A 24,176-nucleotide genomic window follows, 5' to 3' on the forward strand; every position below is an offset into this window, starting at 1 on the left:
AAGAATTATGGCATAGCATTTCAAGCTCATTGTGGTTGCAGAAACTTTGTTTTTGCCTTATATACTGCACTTCCATTTATGTTTCGATGTTTCATAAAAAACTGCTGCACAGATTTCCCATTTTCCTAGCAAAATACAAAGAAATGATGGGTACTGTAATTTTGTATACAAATCCTTACATCTGGACTGTGCCAGTGCACTTTACCAGATTTATGAAACTTGGATGAGCAAACTTGTACTTGCACCTTTTAAAAAGGGTGCAAAAAGAAGAAGGTAAAGTATTATACCATTTATTTTTCATCTTGTTAATGTCCTGCAGTGGAAAAAGGGAAAACCAAAAAATCCAGCAATAGGCTTAAATCTTATAATACTGAATAATGTGTATAAATGTAGGCAGATGTAAAAGTGCCAGAGAGATCACAGAGTGCCCCCTCCCTGTTTTCAGTCATTGTTCCAGCGTACATACAGCACTTGTTTAAAATTTGGGAATCAATCATTTGCCTTTGCCAAGTTATAAACACAAACAATTGGGGCCAGATAGCCTGTGGCATAATGAGTGCAATGACAATTTTGGTTTAACAAAACTTTTTGTAATTACATTGCAAATTTTGTTTCTGTAACTTTTAATAATTGGTGTCCTTACATTGAGCACAAAGAAAGCCTCATGGGTAGCCACTGGAAATGCTCCTCTTGACATACAGAGGTCGTTCAAGAGCTGTAATAGGCTTTAAAGCATTGGTCCCTCCCAGGGGCGGACCGACTGTTGGAGTAGATAGTGTACTGTTACGCACAGTTTGCCTTATTGACGCGACATAGAGAAAGGGAGAGGAAGCAAACAAAGGGTTGAGTTTGTTTACAGGTTTGCAGACTGATTAAAACACTTCATTCTTTTTTGTTGTGTTTTCATGTTACTTTTTTAAGCTCTACTTGGATTATGTACTCAGAGGCACGATCCTGAAATGCATTCAAGGTGAGTTTTAAGGACGGGCTCCAAAAAATATGTGTGTTACTTAAAAAAAATACACAAATCTTTACAAACGTGCTCTTTAGATGTTTCAGTCGCTGTGTCAGGTGTCACGTTGCAAACAGCCGACACCTGCCTAGTATATTGGTAGATTTGTGGAAAAATCTAGAAATCAGTAGATCTAAATTTGAATTATTCATATTATTGTGAAATGTCACTGCAATCACCATGAAGACATTTTTGTTTAAAAGGTGTTTTAAACAAAGGTGCTCTTCCCACGCATGTCTACTAAGTGGTTACTAAAGCAATTAACAAAGTAGTGCAGTGGGTGTTTGAAACGACCGTCCCGTGTTTGATGGGACTTTCTTCTTTTACATTAATCTGGATTTGGGTGTGAATTTTGCAGCGACCCTCTGACTCCGCCGGTATATTTGGCAACGCGGCGCGCTGGCTCGAGTTCAGCTTATTAATCTGCTAACTCTGTAGACGGGTGAACGTCTGGTTTCACCCGACATCGGTTGTGTTGACTGTAAAGGAGATGCTGTCAATGCCGGTGTCCCCAGGGATGCAGAGAGGGGAAAAACATGCGTTTTATTTGCTCGATAGAGTGACGACAGCTTCTTTCAAGAAATAAGCACACGCTCAGTGGGTTGAGGATTTAAGCGACAATTCTCCATTTAAACTCCTCAGAAGAGCTGATTTTTTTTGTTTGTTTTTTTGTTTCATCTTTCCCTTGTTAAGGGAGGTTAAAGAGTTCGTCCGCGTTTCTACTTAACGGCTACTGTCAGGCGATGACGCCCGCGTGGGAGATTTTTATCCACTCCGGCTAGTTGGCTTGAACTTTTCTCCCATTAATTCTTGTGATAATGGGCAATTACGGACACTAATGGATATGTTTGGGCATGCTACTATGAGACTCCCAGGACTGGAGATGGCGCACGACACCACTTGGTTTTGCAGATAACCATGCGAGGGATAGCGAGTAAAGCCGTACGCGCACACGGCCGCTCAGCTATTTTGCTGTTTGTGTTTTAATAGTTAAGTGAAACCTAATATGTTAACCGAGAGGTCACTTTCTTCTATCCGATGATAATGTCAGCCGTCACCCACGAAGACACGGAAACCTCTTTGTGTTCATAAAGTTTCGGTGCAGACGTGTCGCCGAGCGAATTTTCTTACATCTTCTGCCCTGTTGCACCTACATAAAACACACCGAGTTAGTGTTCTCGTACCGGCTTTGCGGATTTTTCTTCCTTCCCACTGTGTTGTTTCCCTCTTGGCGTAGTAGCCGCACGAACGTGTCACTGTTATTTCTCTAGTGCGCAAACTGTCTCCGGAGGCGCTCGGATCGGTACTGAAACCCACAAGGAAAGTAAAAATTTTCATATGGTTGAAGTACGGCCATCGCGCCCGGTTCACACAGTTGTCGCTCCTCCTCTGCTCCTCTAAAAGCAACGCTATGATGAATATTTACATTAGAGATGTGCGAAATAAAAGCGCGAATACCGGCGAATAAAAAAAATGTCTGCCTAGAATTTCATTTTGGCAGACGCCTTGCACTACAGGTCATTACAGCGGGGGATTCGTGGGCCGAGGAAGCTGCAGTTTATTCTGGACAAACAGGAAGTGCCGCAACAAAACATCATTTTCATGATTTTGTTTTGTAAGACTGTCACATTGAGAGTCTGAAGCTCAGTAATCCAAACGGAAAATGGCACATGTGTAAATCGTTGTTATCTCAGCGCAAATCACCTTAAATAAACTGACTTTGCAGAAACCAGTAGACTACTTGAGTGAACTTGATTTCACAAATCCCTTTATTAACTGCTAATAAGCACCGATGTGAGAAATTCAAGATTGTTATATTTTACTTATTTGAAAATGCTGATATGCAGGCTGATTGCGGTCTGTTGCGGCGCATTTATTTCTGGCTGTTTCTCTGTGACGCAGCTGAAGTCACTCTGGGGCTTCCTCATGCTTTTCCTATCAGGCAAACAGAGATGTGCCGCAATCAGCAAATTTATTTTCAAACAATGGAAGCGCACCGGGCAGCCAGTTGGACAGGAAACCTGGGCCACAGAGCAGGAACACGCTCAGCGCACAGCCAAACACTCGCTCCTGAACTCCCTGTGCTTATCTGAGTTTCAGCTACACAGAGAAGTAAGTTACAATACAGTACCGTTTCATAAAAGTCACTTATTGTTAGCACGTTACATCTGCTATGATTTGGCAAAAAAAGGAGAGAAAAAAAGTTGGCGCGTGTGTAAAATTAAGTTAAGTGACAGAAGTCCCGCAGTTCTGATGGGATATTTGGAAACAGAGTCACGTCCTGCCAGCGGATCGCTGGAATACGTGCGCCTGAAACTCCAGACGAAACAACAGCGAGAGGCTGTTGGCTGTTTGAGCACAGGGATGACCAGCCAAACTGACGGTGCCGCTCTGTTCATTCAACAGACCACCAAATTCGTCCGATGGCTCGACCGCAGTAACAGCATCGGAGGCCAGCGGAGGAGATCTACCACCTGTCGGTGCCACAGGAGCGCAAACGTCCCGTTTAAACCGCGGCTCTACCGGAGGAGGAGAACCGGATTCGCCTTCCTGGTGCAGAACCCCGAAGAGCTTTGACGTTTTTCAGAGCCGGACGATATTCCGCTTCCCTCGCCGTTCCTCCAGTGGATATTTTTCCTCTGACTGCGACTCATTGCCAAGCTCCCCGCTCTCCCCGAAGCCAGTGATGTCTGACAAAGCGATACAGACCCCGAGCCTCACCGGACAGGTGCTAATACACGCCCTGCAGCGCATGGGTGAGGTGCACGGTGAAGGACCGGGCACGCAACACGGTGAGCACAGACTCTTCATGTATAACTCCCGCATTAATGTGAGTGCACGCACGTGGAAGATGTTCAGGTGTCTTTTTGTAAAGTCGTTTCCCAAGTGATGGAGTGACAAACCGAGATGCAGGAACTCCATTTGGTAATGTAAGGTGGCTGTACTTCACATTACGGTAAAGGTGTTTCTCGCCTTGCGCCTTTCGTCATGATGTTGCTGTTGTTGTAGATGGTAAAAGAGGACATGCACACAGTACAATTTTCATGCTCACAATAAAGAATGCAAATTAAAGTGTAGGAATTTGTCTAAATGCCTAAACGCACTGCTAATACTGGTATAGGTGTGGGTGAAAGTTTGACCTGACTCAGTCAATAAAGACTACCCTGGACGTAAGACGGCTGTGTGGGTATGCAGCTTAATAGGAAACTAGATAGGAGTCTACAACTAGTTCCCTCACGTTTCCTCTATCAAAGATTTGGGGCTTTGGGCGGTCGGTGGTGTTGAGTGTTACCAATGATAGTGAAAAGATGAACAAAAACATACTTAGGATGTTTTTATATCTAGTTTCATACTTAAGATGTGTTTGTTTTCACCCCTTTCTCACTCTAGAGCTTAGTCATGAAAGAGAGCCGTTTTTCCACTACCTTGATGTGCTATGCTTGCTATTCTCACATGAGTAAGGCTGTTGCTTTTTTGTTTTTGAGATTCTGGTTTATTGACTAATACTCTGCATGTGCTACTCTGTTTGCCCTTGAAGAGAAATCCAACAAATCCAGGTGGAAACATGCTTATATAAAACACACTAATGACTCCTCCATGCTGCTAAATCCACTTCTGCTGCTTCTCTGTTTTCATTCCACTGTAGTAGTACTTTGTTTTTCTGGCGAGTAATGCCTGCTGCCTTCGAGTGTGTAAAACCTTTCTAAAACCTGCAGGATACATTTGAATAACATTCTCAGGTTTAATTTAAAAGGAAACTGTTGACTTGTTTATACAAAGGGTGAGTGATAGTTATAACATTGTGGACAAAGGTGGATCCAATAGGTTGGATGTGTGATTTTGTTTTGCAAAAAACAAAACAAAAAAACCCATAAAAAAAAGCAGAAACGGTGACAACTTGTATTCACATTAGTTTTCAAAGTCTTAATCCCACCCTTACTCTGTAAGGGTTTGTCATTTTCATCTTCACATTGGTGGTTTGAGGGAGACAAACACATAATGGTGTAATGCGTGATGACCATTCTGTACCATGTTTCTGTTAGGAGTTGTTAATCCTGCTGATGTTGGTTTGTTTCAGACGTTGTCCTGACTCATGGCTAGACTAACAGGGCCATGCCCAGGAATGTGTGCATGTGTGTACTATTCCACACACAATGTAGGAACCTGTCAGTGAACCTAAAGAAACACATTTCTACTGACATCATCGTTACTGCCACGCGTAATGGATGTCAGATTTATATACACTTTTATTAGTCAAACTTAAAATGATGTGAAAGAGTCATAATGTATCAGTATTTCATAATGATAATTGAGTCTGTACTCTTAAAGACTCTTGACTCCTCAAAGTAAGCATTATTTAGCGTTCGCTAAGTATCACTTAGCAAACTTGCAGGTGAAATGCAGATGTGAAACACACAAACATTGAGCAATGGCTGAGCATGATATTTGGTAATGGAATCTTTCTGGTTTCAGTTTGTAGTCCAAGTAGTATTGGTTGGTCACATTTAAGTGGGCTGTGTTTGCATGCTTTAACAGTATTAAAGATGGCTGAAGTTTCCTGCTTTGAAAAGTGACAACACAGAAGTACCTTAAAGCTGCATTCTGTTTAATGGCCAGTAGGGGTGCAACTGAAGGTTGGCAATAAACTTGTAGTTGTAAAGTATAAAAGCCTATGTGGGAAAATAGGCCTCAGCTCTTTTGCTCTTCAACCTCAGAAGAGACTTACCCAATGGGGTAATTGCTGGTTTAGGACACATTTATAAAAAATAAAGTTAGTTTTTGTAAACTGTCATTACTGGAGTAAAAAAGAAAAGTGTTCATCCTGGATAATCTTATTGATTATAAATAATAAGTCAATCATAAGTGTGGATGACAGTGAGCATGTGGTGTCCCCGGGTTTCACAGTCAGATCCACCTCTCACCCATTATATTGCAGAAGTTGACAAAGAACATGCTCAGTTCTAGGATTCATAAACTAAGGTTAAGGTCAGGTTGTGTTTTAGATAGTCTAGGGTTGCATTCTGCTAAAAAAAAAATGTGTATAAGCTGAACTACCTGTTGATTCTCCAAACTGCACCAATTTCGTGTCATACTTTAGCCTCCATCAGCATTGATGCAGACTCAGGTTATACCATTCCACAGTGTGAAATACTGTTGCTCCTCAGATGCTGCTGTTGTTGCAGAAAAGGTGTCCATTTGGTGTTGGACTCTTGTTGGTTAGGTTTAGGCATCAAAAGTACTCGGTTACACTGAGTTAAAGATGAAGAACTTTGTCCCTTCTCAACATTAATTTAGTATGCTGAAACATAAGGCTTACCGAGTGTGTTTAAATGTGACACTAAAAGTATTGGACCACACCTCTTAATCTTTGAATCCAGGTGTTTTCTGTCTCATTGGTACAGGTGCACAAAAGCATGCACCTAACCAAACCATGTAGCCTGCTTTTACAAACATTTGTGAAAGAATGAATCGTTTTAAAGAGCTTACGTTGATGCCACCTCTACAAGTCAGTTTGAAATGTCTTCCCTCCTAGATATTGCATGATCAGCTGTAAGTGGTATTATTGCAAAGTGAAAGCGTGCAGGAACCACAGCAATTCAGCCACATAAAGTTACATAGCAGGGTCACCAAAGGCAGTGGTGCATAGTGTGTAAAAGTCGCCAACTCTTTGCTGACTCAATAACTGCAGAGCTTCACGGCATGGGTTTCCATGGCCGAGCAGCTCCAGCAGGTGTACTGAGTAGGTGGCCTGGTACTTTTGTTCATATAGCATATCTGATGAGTGTGGATTGAGGCCCTTATTGCTAGTACCTTTATCCATATGTCCTCTGCAAACATACCGGTAACAGCAGTATTTGAGGCCTTCAGGATGCTAGCAGGTTGTTACTAAGAATTTATGTATTTCCCTTTTTATGGAATTAATATATCGATTGAGGTGTAAAGTAACTAAATACATGTCAGTTAGCTGTTAATTAGAATGTTCAGTTGATACTAAAGTAGAAGTAGAAGCTGTTTAACTTATCCAAAGAGCTTAAAATGAAATTCAAATTGCCATAATAAAAGATGAAAGCAGATAAAGTTTTAAATATTATAAAACAGGAAGTGCAAGTTATGAGCTTAGATTATATCATCATATAAACACATTTTCAAATGTGGACATTAAAATGTTGTGCCAATATTATTTTTTAATCTCTATACCACAAACTCATTACAAATCATTCGTGCCACCGTTGTATTTAGATGCTCATTAAACGTTAAATATTTAGTGTATACTCCCACAGCAATTTTATGACCAACGGTTTTGAGCATACATTGAGGGATTCCCCAAAATGTTTTTATCGGTTATCACAGCCTGGATCCTATTTTTATTGTTTTCTGTTTATTTCAATCCCAAACAGAAATGAAAGAACTGCCACCTCCAGCATCACTGGTCTAAAATAGTGCTCCAGTTGTCTTGTTTACATCAGCACAGCTTAAAAACAGAAGGCTCATACTTTTAGCTGTGATGCTGTTGGCTAAAGTTGCCCATCCTGTTGCTTGGTAACAAACAAAATTTTGCCAGGAGGTTAAAACTTGGCAAAAAAAAAAAAAAAAACAGATAAAAGTACTAACAGAGTAAATGCCTTCACAGTGTTGCTGCAGTGGAAGGCAAATAAATCTTCTATGGAATAATGCTGTTCTGTCATCTTAATGAGAATAAACCTATTTGTTTCGCTCAGACTGGTAAAATTGTGCGGTTACGTTACATTACAGTCTAACCCTCTCTGTTTACATCTCAGCTTTAATCCTTCAATTTGTTTTTCTAAACACAATGGGGTTTTATTTTTTTGTAAATATCAAAGTAATCTCCTAAGGCTGAAATAAAACTTCTGAAAACCTGAGCATATTCTCTGCTTTGTATGTGTCGCTATTCTTTTTCATAATAGCAGCGAGTAGCTTTGCTGATTGCCTTGTGTCTCTTTTATTCTCTTTCACTGAAGCCAGACAGACAAGATAGCAGTCAAAACAGAGCAGTCCATGTGTGTGGTAACGTGTTGTTTATTAAGTAAGCCACTCAAAAAAGGACTCAGTATGTGTGTTTAGTAGCCAAAATAGGCTTCAGGTCTTTTGTAAGATGCAGACAGTAACTTGCATCTCAATCAGTCCACTGCATTTGCAAGATAGGACCAATAAACACAAACTGACTTGTGCAATAAGTTACACATTGTCCCCCCAATCACACACAAAAGTCTCACTTATCAAGATTGCTAACTTGTTTGTGTGTTAGATATGGTGCAGGGGCTTAAGGAAGATCTGTTTATCTTGTTGTTGCTGCTCGACATCGCAGTACTTCCTCCTGCAGCAGCAGGAAGATCACACTCGCAGTGCAGTCAGGTTTCTTCAGTTTTAGAGCAAAACAGATGCCTCTTGTGAGTTTTTGTCCTTAACACAGTCTAATTATAATACAACCTCAGGGCTGGATGGAACAAAGATAGATTTTGCCTGAGGCTTTGATCTTACAAATAAACTTTAGCTGAAATTCAAGTTACTGAGCTGCACAAAGCCGACTTACTGTCTGTTAGAGGAATTCACTATTTATTCAGGTTACTCTGGTACTCTTTTGACCTAAGATGCGACTGTTTGCTGGCATTTGTTTTTTGCTTTTTAACTGAATGCCCTTCGGCATGAGCAAACTGTGGATTATGAGCCAAAATCGGTTGTCAGCAGATTGCATTACAGCAGCCAGGTTGATGTCTTAGAACTGCTCCTATACAAAATCAGTATCATCATGTATACTATGTATAACTGTCGTTTTGGTTATTGTGGTCATTGTCAAAGGAACATCCTGATAAAGTAAGTCCTCGTGCATGATACAGTATTTAACCCGCTAAGTACATGCAGTGTTACTTAAAAGCATCTTGGACGTCAGTACAGAAATCTTTGAAAGGAGGAAACAAGTAACATATGCAAAACTTCATAGGAGTTCTTGTTTTGTGTTTTAAAATTCATTATTTGATGTCTTGAGCATCCTGGCATCGCCTACCTGCACCGTTCGTAGCTTCCAAACCCGAATAAATCAGTGAGATTCAGTGATTACTCAGCATTTATTACACTTTGAGGCATTGTAGCGTAGCTCCTTGCCCATATCGCCATTAAAATCCCTCTTGCTGATGCTGCAGTCAGCAGCTTGATGGATTGATTGCTGTATTGGTCTCGTCAATATCAGAGGATGTGAGAAATATTAAGTCTGGGTTTCATAATGGCGTGCATGAGTCATAAGCGGAGATCGGTAAGAGGTCAGAGCCTTTCATAATCGTATTGTAGTTCAGACTGAAAATCTAACAGATTAACCACGAAAACACACATTCACGCGCACTGACACATGAACGCACTCGCACTTTTCCTCATCCTGGTCAGCTGGCAACTGTAACACCATGAAGCACTCAAAGTGCACTAAATGTGTCTGATAACCTTCTCTACTGTTAATAATTAACAAATATGTTTGTCATTTACCTATTCTGTCTCACCTCGTTGAATAAGTACCCTGATTTACATCTCCTCTGGGGTTTTTATTATGTCACTGTGAGCATGCATCGATTATAACATCAAATAAACTGAACTGGGTCAAAACCAAAGGAGTCTCACTTTATGAATCACACTCTGATTGTTTTTCTTCTTTGTCTGTCGTATAGTTTCTTCAAAATTTTACCATTAAAAGGAGTTTATTGGTGTGTTTTTTTGATAAAAGCAGTCATGGATTGGCGGGAAAGCCGAACATGCACATCACATATGATTTTCTCCAAAACAACAACAACAACAACAACAAAAAAAACGATGAAGGTTTGAGTTACAGTGCTTTTCTGTTACATCTGTTCATGTTTTTTTTTTAAAGATTCAATATCAACAAGTGAATCAAGTTCAAAGGAACTTAGCTTGGCTGCAGTGAATTTGGTGTAACCACAGTCTGAGCCATGTGCCCGGTGATGCCCAAAAGGACTTTATTTTCTTTCTGGGCAACCTATTGTTAACATAAGTTACGATCAGAGAGCCGCCATTTTGAAACACCTCGTATGTAAAGCTATGTAAATACATGCGCTCGGTTTCTGTGTTCCTTTGTGGTTTCTCTTAATCTTACAAGTCATATTTCAAATATCTTTGTGCTGAAGTTTCACAGTGTTTTCAAGTCTGAACCCCTAACCACAAATAAAGCTCCAAATACTTTTTGGTTATGCTTCACTTATATGAAGCATAAATAAACACATATTTTGTCTCGGTGGATAAGTTTTGAGCATTTAACCTCTTCAGAAATGTAATGAAAGATCATGTGAGTTAATGCTGTTGCACCCTGGAACTGACACGCAGGATGTATAACAGTTGTTTACCTGATCATCATATGCAAAGATGGCATGTTTTCTTTTTACTTTGTGTTGCAGATCCGTCACCCAGCCCCTCTAGGACGTGGCAGCAAAACGCAGCAGGGGACATGCAGGCAGAGACATTCGGACAACAGCTCAGACGAATAGGAGACGAGTATAATCATCTCCTATTGCAAAGGGTTAGTGATCACTGACACTATTTCTGTGTGTGCGTGAGAGAGAGAAAGAAGTCATATGTGTGTTAAAACCAGCCTGCAGCAGGATACATTTTTACATCTCTTGACCAGAAGGCTGAACACCCTGTAGCTGTGGTAGTGAAGCTGATCAGCTGACAGACAAGACTGCCATTAACTAAAGGATATAAACGACTTTTGCCAAATCATCTCATCTCAGCAACTCAAAAATATATAGGCTGTTGGAAAATTGCCTTTTTCATTCAGTGTTTCTCTGTGAATCCAGATTTGCGGCTGGATGCTGCTGAAATGAACCACATGTTCAGCAGGGCAGGAAACAAGAAAGGAAAAAAAAAACAGGACAAAATGTGTGTGTGTGTGTGTGTGTGTGATCAGAGTCTCTTAGCAGCTGGTCATTTCCACTCTGCTTTGGTTGATAAAAATAAAAAGACCTGTGATCAAAGTATTACACGAACAGACAGCCTGAATCTGCAGAAAATCCAGATGCCACAGTTACCACTGTAGTTAAAAAACATACCAAAAAACAGGAAAACAGCCTAATGATAGAAAAACCTCAACAGTGCAGGAGCAGGTGATGGATAGGTTAAGCGTAGAGAGAGGAAAGCAATGTTTACAGAAGTTGAAAAGAAACAAAAATAAACCTTGTGATACAAATTGACCTTTTAATGTGGGGAGAGTGAAAGAAGTTCATTATGCAGCACACGAAAACACATATGTTACATAGATGTATTTGTAAATGCCGAAGGTGAAATTCATCAGAGCTTTTTCAGTTTATTAATATATATCGCATTTGAGATGTTAAATATTTTCTGCATGCTATGCTGCTCTAGCCTCTCAGTTACAGTATTCTTGAAACTTCCTACTATATACCCTTTAGGCCAAATCACACACAAAAAATACAGGTTTAAGAAAATTCCTATCACCTTGCTTGCTTCGGTACTTGTTCCATGAGATTGCAGTTGCAGTATTCTGACTATTGCTCTGCTAAAGAGACGTTCATATTATTCTTGGGAGTATAAATCCTGTGAATGGTGCAGTTGTGAAGTTGTAATCAGACTTAATTTCCTCTTGGCTTCTTTTCCTTGGCAATATTTCGGCATATTGCATCACTCCGGCTTTATTTACTCCTCTATCAAAGAGCTGACTGGAGCTTTGGGAAGACAGAGAGGAAGCGAGAAGAAAACATGATCTAGTTTAAATTCACTTTAATCTCATCACAGAAATGGGTTAAAAAATAGAAGTCAAGAAAAATGCATGACAGGCCTATTATATCTCAGTAAGGAGCTTAAAACACTCCCTCAGTGTCAAAAGCTTAACAGTTACAAAGCTGCAAGTCTCCATTCGAGTCTTTTGATGCATGAGAAATCTGCTTCACTCACTGAGTGTTTTTTTTGTCTGTGTAACTAATGAGCTGCAAACAGGAATAGAGTGAACCTTTTCTGCAACTTTGCTTCTGCATTTTTTCCTAACCAACTCATATATCTGATCTCTAGTGACCCTGTGCTTACGTATTAGAGATTCAGCCGTGTAAACTGCTAATGCATTAGTAATATAAACAAGCACAAATGTAGAAATCAATGATTAAAAAATTATTTTTCAACATTTGTTAATATTTCTCAGCATTCTAATGTTTAGGTTTCCTCCCCCACACACTAAACAAACCTAAATTAGCCAGTGCTGTAATCACTGACCATACAGTTACTCAGCTACGGGAGTCATGATTTTGGAATGTTTTCAGTAAAAAAGCAGTAAAAAAGCTGGTGTTTCTCACATCCTCTGTGAGCAATTTCCATTATTCAGTGCTGAAGATGGTGAGGAAAGCAGAGTACAGGCTCTGACTCAGCACCTTGTCACACAAGTTTGGAACGTGTGTGTATTTTAGTGCCTCCGTTATCTTGATTGCAGAACCAACCAGAAAGTGAGCGCATGTGTGTTAGGTAACTTAACAAACTTACAAAGAAATAGGCTGGGGATGTTATCCACTGTCCTGACATTGTGATCGTTCACCCTAATCTGCTCGGCTAACTGGCAGTTGCACTGAAGCACTGAAGCTTACGTAGCTTGCACAGGAAGGTCAAACGTTAAACGTAAGGCACTGTGACTGATTAAAGGCCCAAACAAAGGAGCTCAGGATGCGATACCCAATGAGGCAGAATATAGTTTACTTTTACATATATGTAAGTGACATAAAGTTGCATTTTTTAATGTTAAAAAAAGTAAAGGCTATGTTAGTTCTATTGCATGTAGATACCTTTATGATATAACTATCAGTTTGGGAGGGTTTTTTTTGCTCTTAAAGAAATAAACACACTGACTTTTCGATCAGTCAGTTTAATCAACATTTTAAATTACTGATGTTAAAGTGACCTGTAGTTTGTGGGACTGATTCTATATGTTCCTCAAAAGTATTAGCTTACTATAGCCCACTTTAGTAAGACTGATCGGTTCATTAAGTCATATATTAATGCCACACATGTGTGGAGATTTATAGTTGAATGAAGGAATATGCAGTGCTTGTGGTAAAAGACAGACTGTATATAGCCTTGACACACCCATGTTGTAGTTTTTGTTTCATAACATCTGAAACAAGGCAGCACGGTGGCACAGTGGGTAGCCACACAGCAAGAAGGTCCTGAGTTCAATTCCACCATCAGGCCGGGGTCTTTCTGTGTGGAGTTTGCATGTTCTCCCCGTGTTTGCGTGGGTTCCCTCCGGGTACTCCGGCTTCCTCCCACCGTCCAAAGACATGCAGCTTGTGGGGATAGGTTAATTGGATAATCCAAATTGCCACTAGCTGTGAATGTGGGAGTGAATGTGAATGCGAATGGTTGTCTGTCCCTATGTGTTAGCCCTGCGACAGACTGGCGACCTGTCCAGGGTGTACCCCGCCTCTCGCCCTATGACAGCTGGGATAGGCTCCAGCACCCCCCGCGACCCTGAAAAGGATAAGCGGAAGCGAATGGATGGATAAACATCTGAAACATACATAATACAAAAAGTACTTCCTCATGAACAGTGGCCTCCAGCCCCTTTAGTTTTATAGCCAGCATCACCAAACAATATGTCAGCACCCAGCCTGTAATGTAAGTGCTAACGAGATAAAGTGAAAGCCTTCATTTACCTTTATTTGTTTTTTTTTTGATGAATTAACTCCATCTGCCTTAATAAAATATAATGTCACTATGCTGTTTTCACTAAGGTAGGTGAGACTGGTTGAACTCAAGAGCTTAACAGATTACAGTATTACAACTCAGTGCACTAACGTCGGGGAAAGTATTTAATTTAGTCCATATGTGAACAGTCCCACGAGCTGGGATTTAGTACGTGATAAGCGTCAGTGGCGTGAGCCTGCCATGGCCTCAACGGCTTCGAAACAAACTTAAACACAAAGAGGCTGGATACATGTGAGAACAAAATGAGTTAAGGCTGTGACTCAACACCTTGTCACACTATCGCACTGCTGTGGAAGACAGGAAGAGATAGGTGTGCGCGTGTGTGTTTTTTTTCCAGTGTGTCTTAGTGGGAAATCATCTGTGAACGTGGTTGCAGAATCATCCAGAAAGTAAGTGCAGGTGTGTTTGTTCTTGCTGTAGAACAATAATGAGACGGAGAAAAGAGGAACGTGGAGACTTGTTCCTTGTTCTCTTGCCAGGTGTTGATGCTGCAGTGTATAAATGCACATGTGTGGTTACACATAAGGTTGACCAGGTTTCTCACTTTATGGGTGATTGCACAGTTTTAATCCCTCGCCTTTCATCCCACATATTGAGACAACAGTGCGCATTTTGATTAGCTCTAGTTTCCAAAAACCAGGACTGCGACACAGGCACACTTCTGATGTCTGGATTTTATCCACTAAAGAAAGCATACAAGGAGGTCATCGTGAGTGAAGTGCTGTTTAATCTACTTGAGCTATAGCTAATTTAAAAAATTGCATGCAATTACAAAACCTCAGGTCATACAGATTTCAGTGTAATATGATGGTAACTACAAAAAGGAAAAGGAAATTCAGCTGTAATAAACAGTGAAAGAGAAACTGCTCAAGTTTCAGTGAAACTGGTGAGAAATGATTGTCAGAGATCTTTTTTCCAGTTTTTAATCATAGTTATCTTGCAGTTTTGCAAGGATGAGAGTATGAAAGCAGTCTTACAAGAAATATGCGGTTTACAAAAAGATCGGGCTATCTGTCGATGCATCTTTATGAAACAGAACAGTAGCTGAAATAAGAGTACACTGATCAACCTTAAAAGCATTAAGTTTCAACATTAGAAATAAACATCTGAGTGCACCAAGAAGTAAAATAAACATATGAACTCATGTTGATATATTTTTCTACCACTGTGAGTTTGTGATGACAATTAATTCATAAAATTAATGATTTTCTGCAGCGTAATTCTCTTGTCTACTTTGCAGCTGCAGGGTTGTATTTTACTGTTATATTATTTCTGTTCTTTATAGATATCTATCACCCGTTCCTCTTGTAGCACCTCGTGCTCAGTTGATCTATTTTGCGCAGAAGAGTCAAATGACCCATCAGAAGCTTTGCTTTATGTGAGCGCACTAAGAGCCTAAAGCAGAAAGCCCGAGTTAACAAACAAATCCGATAACCACCATTGTGATACCAGTTTTCTCTGACTAGATTTTAGACTTTTTCAAGCCAGCTGATACAAAGAAATCCTGGCTATGTTGAGCATGCTTCATAGTACGTCCTACTGGTCACTCAAAATACTTACATTTTCAGAAGGTCAGCAACAAGACATTTTTTAAAGATAATTAAATCCATCTATCTGAATAATGTGAATTATTACCACTTCAAATATTGAAGTTTTACATTTAGCATTCTTTTTATGGTTTTTTTAAAGCCTTTATTATGACAGGAAAGCTGGGAGAGAGCAGGGGGAAGACATGCAGGCTCTAAAATAGCCTTATTGCATTATGAGTCACCTGTTCAACCCAGTGAACTCAAATGGCACTCCATTCTCGTGTAATTCAGAAAGCAAATTCTCAACAGATGTTCTCTCACATCCCTCAGGTTTCTTATGTCTTATCTGAGTGTTTGTGAGTGGCTGTGCCTGCGTTGAGATATCCTGGTGGGACTGCATCCTTGAAGTGACCTGGAGAGTTGAACTTTAGGAAGATTTCTGAATACAAGAAAATATAAGAAGTCTTCAGCACTGCCACGAACTTTACACCGTAATCAAACCGACACAGCAGTAAATGATGAATCATCTGGCTCCAGTACAGCCGGGCTAGACAAGGGTTGAACTGAGGTGATTAAAGCATGTGGTGTGACTGCCTGCAACCCTACACCCTTTTGACCTGTTGCTCCTTAAAACTAAAACAGTTTTCACTTCCAGCTTCCTTAACTCAAAAATGCCAAGCCGGCTGTGAGCATTTCTTCAAGTTGCATTATTTCACATACATTTTTGGATCTCTACTGATCCAATAAAACCATCTAAAAATATAAGATCAAATTATCAGTCTTCTTTTCTGCACATTTACGTGCTCCACAGAGAATGATTTCTACTAATGTTGATGGGCCTCTAACTTTTCTTCCAGCGGATCTAAAATGCTGACATTTTGTTTGTTTTTTTTACCAAAATTTCCAAACAGTTTTTAATTACAATGCCACAAAATTTGGTACACGGATTGTCACATTTGGTAAATCACGGTTCCAAGATGATCTATCCTTATGTGACTTTGCTGATATGCTCTTTTCTTCTATAGTTATTAGAATTACGTTTCTGGTCGTGTGTGAAACATTATAACAGTTATAAGAAAGATTAGAATGAACTTAAACTCTTACCACCAGGTCAACAGTTGAGCTTGAAGCTGTCCAGACCTCTGGGTTATGATCAGGAAAACTAATGACACATCCAACCACCCTGTTTAGATTCATCTCGCAACCCTGCTTCTTTGGCACTCCTCAATTTAGGATTGCGAGTCACTGATCCAAAGGTGTCTTGAAATATCTATGAAAACAGGATCCAGTTAACAAAATTTTATACTTAATAGGGGAATTTATTATGTTTTTAGCTTCAAAATGAAAAACATTATTATCAGCCCGTATCACATTACTTTTGAACACTTAGCTGCCAGCATTGCTAAGGTTGACAGAAGAGCTTTATTCGACTTCATTGCCTGAAGCCTAAGAGATGCCTGAAGGATAAGAAACAGTCTGCCTCACTTCAGACTGCAGAGTGACTCACAGAGACGCTACACTGACACAGACTCTGGGTTTAGTTCACTTTACTGCCTGAGAAGTTTGAAAAGCACTTACTACTGTAACATACCATGCAACCATACTATATTATAGTGGTTAATTATTTTGCTGGAAAACATATGCAGCAGTGTATAATCTCAAATGTAATGAGTAAGCATTTGTTTTTTTAGTAATCTTCCACACACTTAGCTTTTTCTCCTTTGCCCTCAGTTAATCCATCCAATCTCTCTCTCTCTTCCTCCCTGTCTTTATATCTGTCTCTCTCTCTCTGTCAAACATTTACACAATGTGTGCATGTTTGTTTTCAGACTTCTGTGAACATGCCCAAAATGGTGTCCATGCCCATGTGTGTTTGTGTGTGTGTGTGTGTGGTGCGACAGCCCAGTGTCCGTGACAGTGTAGATTCATTATGGCTCAAACCTGCGGTTACAGAACTCTAAGGGAGCAAAGCACAAGGTCTAATTATCCTGTCCAAACACACACACACACACACACACACACACACACACACACACACACACACACACACACGCTTACAGAAACTCCCAACACACACTGTCTTTCAGTAAGAGGTACAAGCCTTTGTCCTGAAGACAGAAATAACTCTGAGGAACACTCTGGACCAGTTGGGTGTCACTGGCTGGCTGCTTGTATTTGTGTGTGTGTGAGAGAGTGATTGAGTGTGTATGAAAGACAAAGGGCAGGACAATATTTTTAACCCTTGCTTAACCATCTAGGTTTGCCTGTTTCTGTGACTACACAGTGCCTGCCGTAGGTTCTGCCTGTTTATGGCCTGCTAGCTGAACAGTTGTTTTGTTAAAGGCGTTTTCTGAACTTAAACACCATTATCAATTTCTGCTGTCAGCTATTGTAACGGAAGGAACTTTGATGTCTCAAAGTTTCAAAGAAACTAGGACAGTAGTCACTGAGAGAGGAAAGTTATTTCAGCATCAATACATTTTTTTTCTATTTGGGGGCTTCAAATATTTCACTATTGACTCATTTGAAATATTGACTAATTTCAGGTTTCCAATATAAATCTTTATAAATGCATAATCACCTATTTCTCTCAGTCATGGCAGTCAACACCACACCTCAGTTTACTTTATTACTGCAAGATTTGGCAACTTATCATGGCCTTTTATCAATATTTACCCCACTCAGGATAACATAAAATCTCTAGGTCAATGCTAGCACAGCTTTCCCTCCGTTTCTCGAGTGAGATAGCAGAGAACTGCATCACTGTGATGTTCACCCAATCTGGTGCTTCGAGCTTTCTCTCAGAGGAATAATTTTACTTGTAAATATAGCGACAATGGTGAATTAATGTTATGGTAACTATTTGTTTCTGAATACCACCACCTCTCTAAAGCCCTCAAAAGAATGGTATTCAGAACACCCCAACCTTTCACCCATTATTCAAGTACACACAGAAAAAGTACACAGAAAAAAAATTAAATCTTTCAACTCAGTAGCAAGAGTTGGGCATTGTTATGCAAGTATTTGTAGCCGTTATTATGCATATTTCCCAGTGCAACTCTATGAATGTCAGTTTGGACAGATTGTGCAAGATCAATGAGTAGATGTTCAAGCTGACAGTAAAGACATCTTTTACAGGAACAGGAACTTGTTAATACTTGGTTGCAGTACTTTTGCATTCAGAACTTAAATTTTACATTTATTTTAGCAATGGTATGTGATTAAGTGAAGCTATAGCATGCATGTAAGACCCATGGCATATTTTTGTTTTAAAGCTTTTTTTTAAAAAAAAGAGAGAGACAACTGAAAAAGAAAAGAAAAACACTTTAATTCAAAGTGGCACAGACACCACAGAGATGGTAATAGTAGATAGAAAAATAATGTAGCAAAGCCTGAGTCATTTTGCATTGTGTGCATCAGTGTGTGTATGTGTGTGGTTGAAAGTGTAGCCTTGTTTTGAAAGCTATTTTTGAGAAGCAGCATAGTAAGTTGTGGTAACCAAATAAAATCACACGAGCTCTTTGGAAGTGGCTGACTCAATGTTTCCACTGTGAAAGGAACGAGGCAAGAAGAAGAGCAAGATAGAAAGATGAGAAACTTAAAAACCCTTGCATCAGAGATGTCTGTCTTCAAAGACTTTGGGCAGAAACAATCACTTGCAGAATGCGCACAACTTGGCTGTCTTTTCATTCGCATCACCTTTTGCATCCACAATTTTTAGATTTCTGGATCCAAGGTGCATCTTGTCAACTTTTAATATTTCTCAGTGTCATGGTAACACTGCAAAGGTTTTTAAATATGCTGCATTCAAAAGCCAGTGGGGAATCTTCGACTTCAAATCTCCTTTAGTGCTCTAAAACTGGCAGAAAGGCACGATGTTAACAGTAAAGGATTCATTTACCTGTGGCTTCCCAAAACAAACAGACCAAAATAATTCACTGTGCAAACATGAAAGAATCTGCAGTAATTGTGATAAACTGTTTTATCTCTAAGTAGATGAATTGTATCATCTTGTTTGACTGATGGGCTGAATTCTGTTTTTTTACTGATTAAATGCCTGACTGGTGAATTGCCGATGATTGGCTGACTTCCTGCCTTTCTGAATCTGTTTTTGTGAAAGTTTGGCTTTTCGTCCTTTGGCATCTTTGTCACACTTTGCCTGCTGTTACATCCCGCTAGCAATTACTGTGGGTGTGTGCGGGAAAATGCATGCACTGTACACGGTACCTTCGTGTGTTTGCACGTGCTGTTTGAATTACTTGTTAGGAGCCTGCAGAGTTGCAGTGACAGCAGGAAAATGATTTGTGGCAGCAGGTTTTCTATTCTCAGATGAAGGATGAGGTTATTTGAGGTAAGAGTTCAAATGAGGAAACTATTAGAGAATTACCAATGTGTGTCTGGGTGTGCATGTGCGTGTTTCCTTTCTGTAATCCTGAGGTATACAGTAAGCTTGAAAATGAAACGTTTTTTGGGAAACTGGTTTTGGCTTCATGTCAGTCTCTCGGCCCGCAGTTTGTCAGCTAAAGGAATACATCTGCTTCTGATTGCAGTGCAATTCAAACCTCTTATACTGACTGTGAAATACAACCAATCGTCCAGAGTAACAGATCAACCCTATACACAGTGTTTCTGATTTAAGATGTTTATTGGTTTATCCCTGGATTTACAGTAATGTTAAAACAGCAAAAGAAAGTAGTTAAAACATGTTAATGTGTGATATTGTAAAGCACTGTTTGCTGTTCTTTATCATAAGCAAAGCTAAAAACGTTCTGCTCTCATACTCAAAGCATGGACATGACACTGAGATCTTCTCATCAAACTGCCAGCAAGAAAGCAAACAAGTCTGTTTGCCAAAACGGCAGACTATTTCTTTGAAATCTATGAAGTAAAGAAACTTCCAGCATGCATGTTATCAAATAAAGTATTATTAGTCCAGTTCTAATTATAGCTTAGATGCAGTTAATTTGATAACAATGAGAGGTGGTTTTAGATAGTCTGCATACAGGCTCCTCTCAGGTACACCACATCCTCCTGTTATGTTGTCATTCATAGTTTCTCAGCTTTCATTTGCAGCCAAGCATGACTATAGATCAGCACATACTGTGATTTGGAAGGTCATTCAGAAGTGGCATTTTGGCCTTTTTGATCAGGATATGAAATTAATCCAAATCCTTAATTTGGAATAAATTCACATGCTGTGAATCCAAGCAGTTCCTATTGAGCTTCCCTGTTTTTCATTGCACTGGTTTTGATAAACCACATAACCCATGTTCTTCAGTGTACCAAAAACAGCTAATATATTATAATAGTATCTAGACATCAATGGACCATTAAATAAAACGTTATAATGAAAAAAGCTTTCAGTAAGATTGCTTTGCGTCATGAGACCCATACATCTGCCAACAGGAGCCCTTCCCTTACTCTGCAAGCTGAAGACCATCATGACAGTCAAATCATTACAGTGGTTGGTGAGGTGACGAAAGAGCGCAGAAACGCTGCCAACTAAAGCAAAAAAAACAAAACAAAAACCCACAAACCTTGTGTCTGTGTTCCAACGCTGCTTTGAGGAGAGACAAGTCTCTAATGTGCAACATGATAAACATTGCTGCAAGCAAATTAACAATAATAATAATAATCTCACTGTTTCCATAACAAGAAGGTATAATAACATCTCTGAAGGCCTAGAGAAAATAAGTTGCCGAAGGAAAATTGCAACTCTTTATTGCTTTTACAAAAGTTCTTATTCGGGTTGAAATCCAGTGTAATATTCTACTATAAACAAAGGCAAAGCTCTAATGGTAATGTGTGATGTGAGACGCCAATTTTTGATGCCAAATGAAAGGGGAGGCTGAATTAATGGGTATTAACTTCACTCAAGACAAGAGTCTTGATATATAGTAATGGCAGACGTTCAGGTTGCGGAGATGAAACTAAATTGCCAAAAAAATCAACATGTGGAGAATTTACTCTTCACTTTGCTGCCAAATACAACAGTCCCCTGATGACATTCAGGGAAACTGAGCCTTAGAGAAATCAGTCTTACTGTATTGACTCTCTGCCGGTGATCGGCTACTTCCTACACTGGTGTAGCTGAATTGTTGATTTAAAGTTAAAAAGTTCATAAAGTGATGATTACTGGAGGAAAAATCCACAAAGGAAGAAAAAGTATCACATGTCCTGTCAGAATAAGATGTTTTTCCAGATGTGCAATTTTTTTCCCCCTCTGTCATGGTGAATTTGATTTAAACCACTGACAGATAATAAAACTTAGTCTTCAGTCCCACCAGCTCTGTGAAGCTATTCACAAGGGTACTTGAACCCAAATGCTAGCACCACAATGCTAACAGGATAATATTTAACAGATATAATGTTAACACCTTCCAAGCGATTGTCTCCAGATTGCCGTTACCATTTGAGAGCATTTCTGTCAGGAGATGTTAGTAAAGTGGGATTGTTATTTCCATCTACAGCAATTTATATTTGGCACCACTGCTATGTTCTGTGGCCTTCCCACCCTCCTATACCCACACAGGGAAAGCCTCAAGTGGGGAGAGCATTAGCTGGGATGTAAGTGGCAAATGGATCAGTTCTTTTATAGCACTTTTCTACAGTACCTAAGGGGTCAAAGCACTTGATATAACTTGTCTCATTCGCATAAGCACCTTTTTCTATACACGTGCTTCCTATCTAAGAAACATTCACAAAGCATGCATTGGATGGAGAGCAACTTGGGTGTTCCAACAATCCAGGCTCTTAATATCTTGTCGGATATTTGGCACACAAACTAGAGCAACCAGGGATTAAACTAGCAACCTTCCGATTAGCAGATTACCTGCTGAGCTACAGCCACCCCAACTACAGAAACTATATGCATAGATATCTTAAATGGCACACCAACCTGTATGAGATTAGCTCTAGGAATGTTATCAGCTGGTACCCGTGATTTGCCTGCCAGAACTAACCCTACGGTTGACAAGCTATACCCCATTACCTTCACCTGCCATAACTGTTTCAGTGTAAAAAATCAGGGTCATGTCTTCTTCAAATAAGCATTCTGCTAGCTCTTTGGTCATCTAACTTGCTTCTTTGTTTAGTCAGATGTGGAATTAGAAGCACATTGTGATTCATTTCAGGGTTAACTAGTGTTCCCCTCACCTGTTTCCTCCTCTGGCATTAGAGGCTTCTGTGGCTTTTGGCTCACTTTTCAAATTAAACCACACAGCTTTTATATCCCTTTTGCATCTGTAAAGATCCTGTTTTTCAGAGTACAGTGTGGCCTGGGGCAGGCAGCATTATTTTGTGCCAGCGGATATCTGGATGATGTTGCACAGTCTGTCCATCCGGGCTAAATCTGAAAGGCTTAATGCCACAACGTGAGGGAAAAGAAAAAAAGATTCTTCCTACCCTTGTAAATTCCTTAGCTGCTCTTTAAATTATTCATGTATGGCAGTTTAAGCAAACATTTTGTACGGAACTCATTAAAACTCACACCTGAAAGCTGCATTTCAACCAAAACCATCCACTGTTAGCTACTCCGGGTAGTTGTGGCTGTAATTTCCAGCTGTTAATTATATAAGAGAGGATTCAGTTACTCAGGTGTTTTATTCTTAAAATAGGTTTAAAGTGGGTGAAGAAAATACATTCAGTAACTTGCACAACATTGTGTCTGAGTGAAGTAGCTAAAGTCTCTGTTGTTGTTGTCTAAAATGGCTTTCTGTGTACACAAGTTACTACATAATTTTCATTGTGGGGATCCCCTTCCACAGTAACAGGAACCTTGTTGTTTCTGGAGAGAGGTTTTTTTTGAGCATCCACCCTGAGGATGTGTTCCTGTTCTACTGACCAGGGAGATTATTACTGAAAAGTTACTCTTCCTGCTGCTGAAGAAATGGACTGAGGCCAAGACACTGAGCGATCAGCTGCAGGGTTACTGTACAGAAAAGAAAACACCTGTTTCAGTCAACAGCCTGCCAAGTGTATCTAGATGACTGAGGCAAGGAGTTACAAATAGACACAGCTGAGGGGCACAGTGTGAAACAAGGCAGGTGATTTCTGTTATAACATGCTGACAAGAGGACTGGGCACCCAAAATCCAACCAGACTCAGCTTTCAGCTTGTTTGCTTCAACTTTTATTTTTTAATGATTTGAAAAAGAAAATTTGAGCAAATTCAGCTTGACATTGTGATAATGCTTGAATGTGTCACTGGAGCTACAGCAAGTAAAATAAGTATTGAACACATCACCAGTTTCCTAAGGAAATGTATTTCTAAAAGGTGTCATAATTACCATGTAACAGCATTAACCTGAGGCTACAGCCCTACACACCAGCACAAATCTCTATCCAAATGAAGACACGTGTGAGCTTACGTGTGGCTGATTTCACCACAAATGATGGCTCACTTTATCACGGTGCTGTGCAGGGGTCCGCATTTACTCAGCTTTAACATCACCCTGGGCTCTTGGCTAGCTTAGCGTTAGCATGCCGTCTGTACAGGTGCCTGCAAAGAGCCAAACTTATGTTAAAAGTATAATGCAGTTGTTTCTGTCCTGGAGCGGTTTCCACTTTACCATCACACTCTCATCCTTGTGCAATAAAAAAAAAAGAAAAAGTAATGTCTATATCTATGCTGCAGACTCCAACACTATTTTCCTCCTACACACAAACTAAAATCAGCTAAATGTAACGAGACTGCAAGAACCGATAAGCGGGATCAATAGGCAGGCAAAATAACGATTCCAAGGAATTGGACTACTGTGAGCCATTCCCTGGGAATCCCTGATAACAACTGAGAGTTTCCCTGGCAGTGTGTTTGGGACGATCTTCCTTCTAAAAAGGTCCACCCTCATTTCAACATCATCATCATCATCATCATCATCATCCTGGTAGATTGCTGCAGATTTTTTTAATCAC

The 24,176-nt window shown here is 39.9% G+C and overlaps 1 protein-coding gene across 2 annotated transcripts in view; it reads left to right on the forward strand.

Annotated features, from left to right (window-relative positions):
* The first annotated feature begins 817 nt into the window (after positions 1-817).
* The window catches only part of LOC101474833 (uncharacterized), a 31,072-nt gene continuing 7,713 nt past the window's right edge, over positions 818-24,176 (forward strand). Inside the window, exons 1-3 of one of the 2 annotated variants that reach the window (XM_004570025.5) lie at positions 818-970; positions 3,419-3,804; positions 10,426-10,547. In XM_004570025.5, coding sequence (XP_004570082.1) covers positions 960-970; positions 3,419-3,804; positions 10,426-10,547 — 519 coding nt within the window. In that variant the 5' untranslated portion in view covers positions 818-959. Of the gene's footprint in view, positions 971-2,896; positions 3,125-3,418; positions 3,805-10,425; positions 10,548-24,176 lie in introns of those variants that run through there. The other variant, XR_013101344.1, reaches the window with a different exon arrangement.

Source organism: Maylandia zebra, linkage group LG13 (genome assembly GCF_041146795.1).
Source record: "Maylandia zebra isolate NMK-2024a linkage group LG13, Mzebra_GT3a, whole genome shotgun sequence".
Lineage (NCBI taxonomy): Eukaryota > Metazoa > Chordata > Actinopteri > Cichliformes > Cichlidae > Maylandia > Maylandia zebra.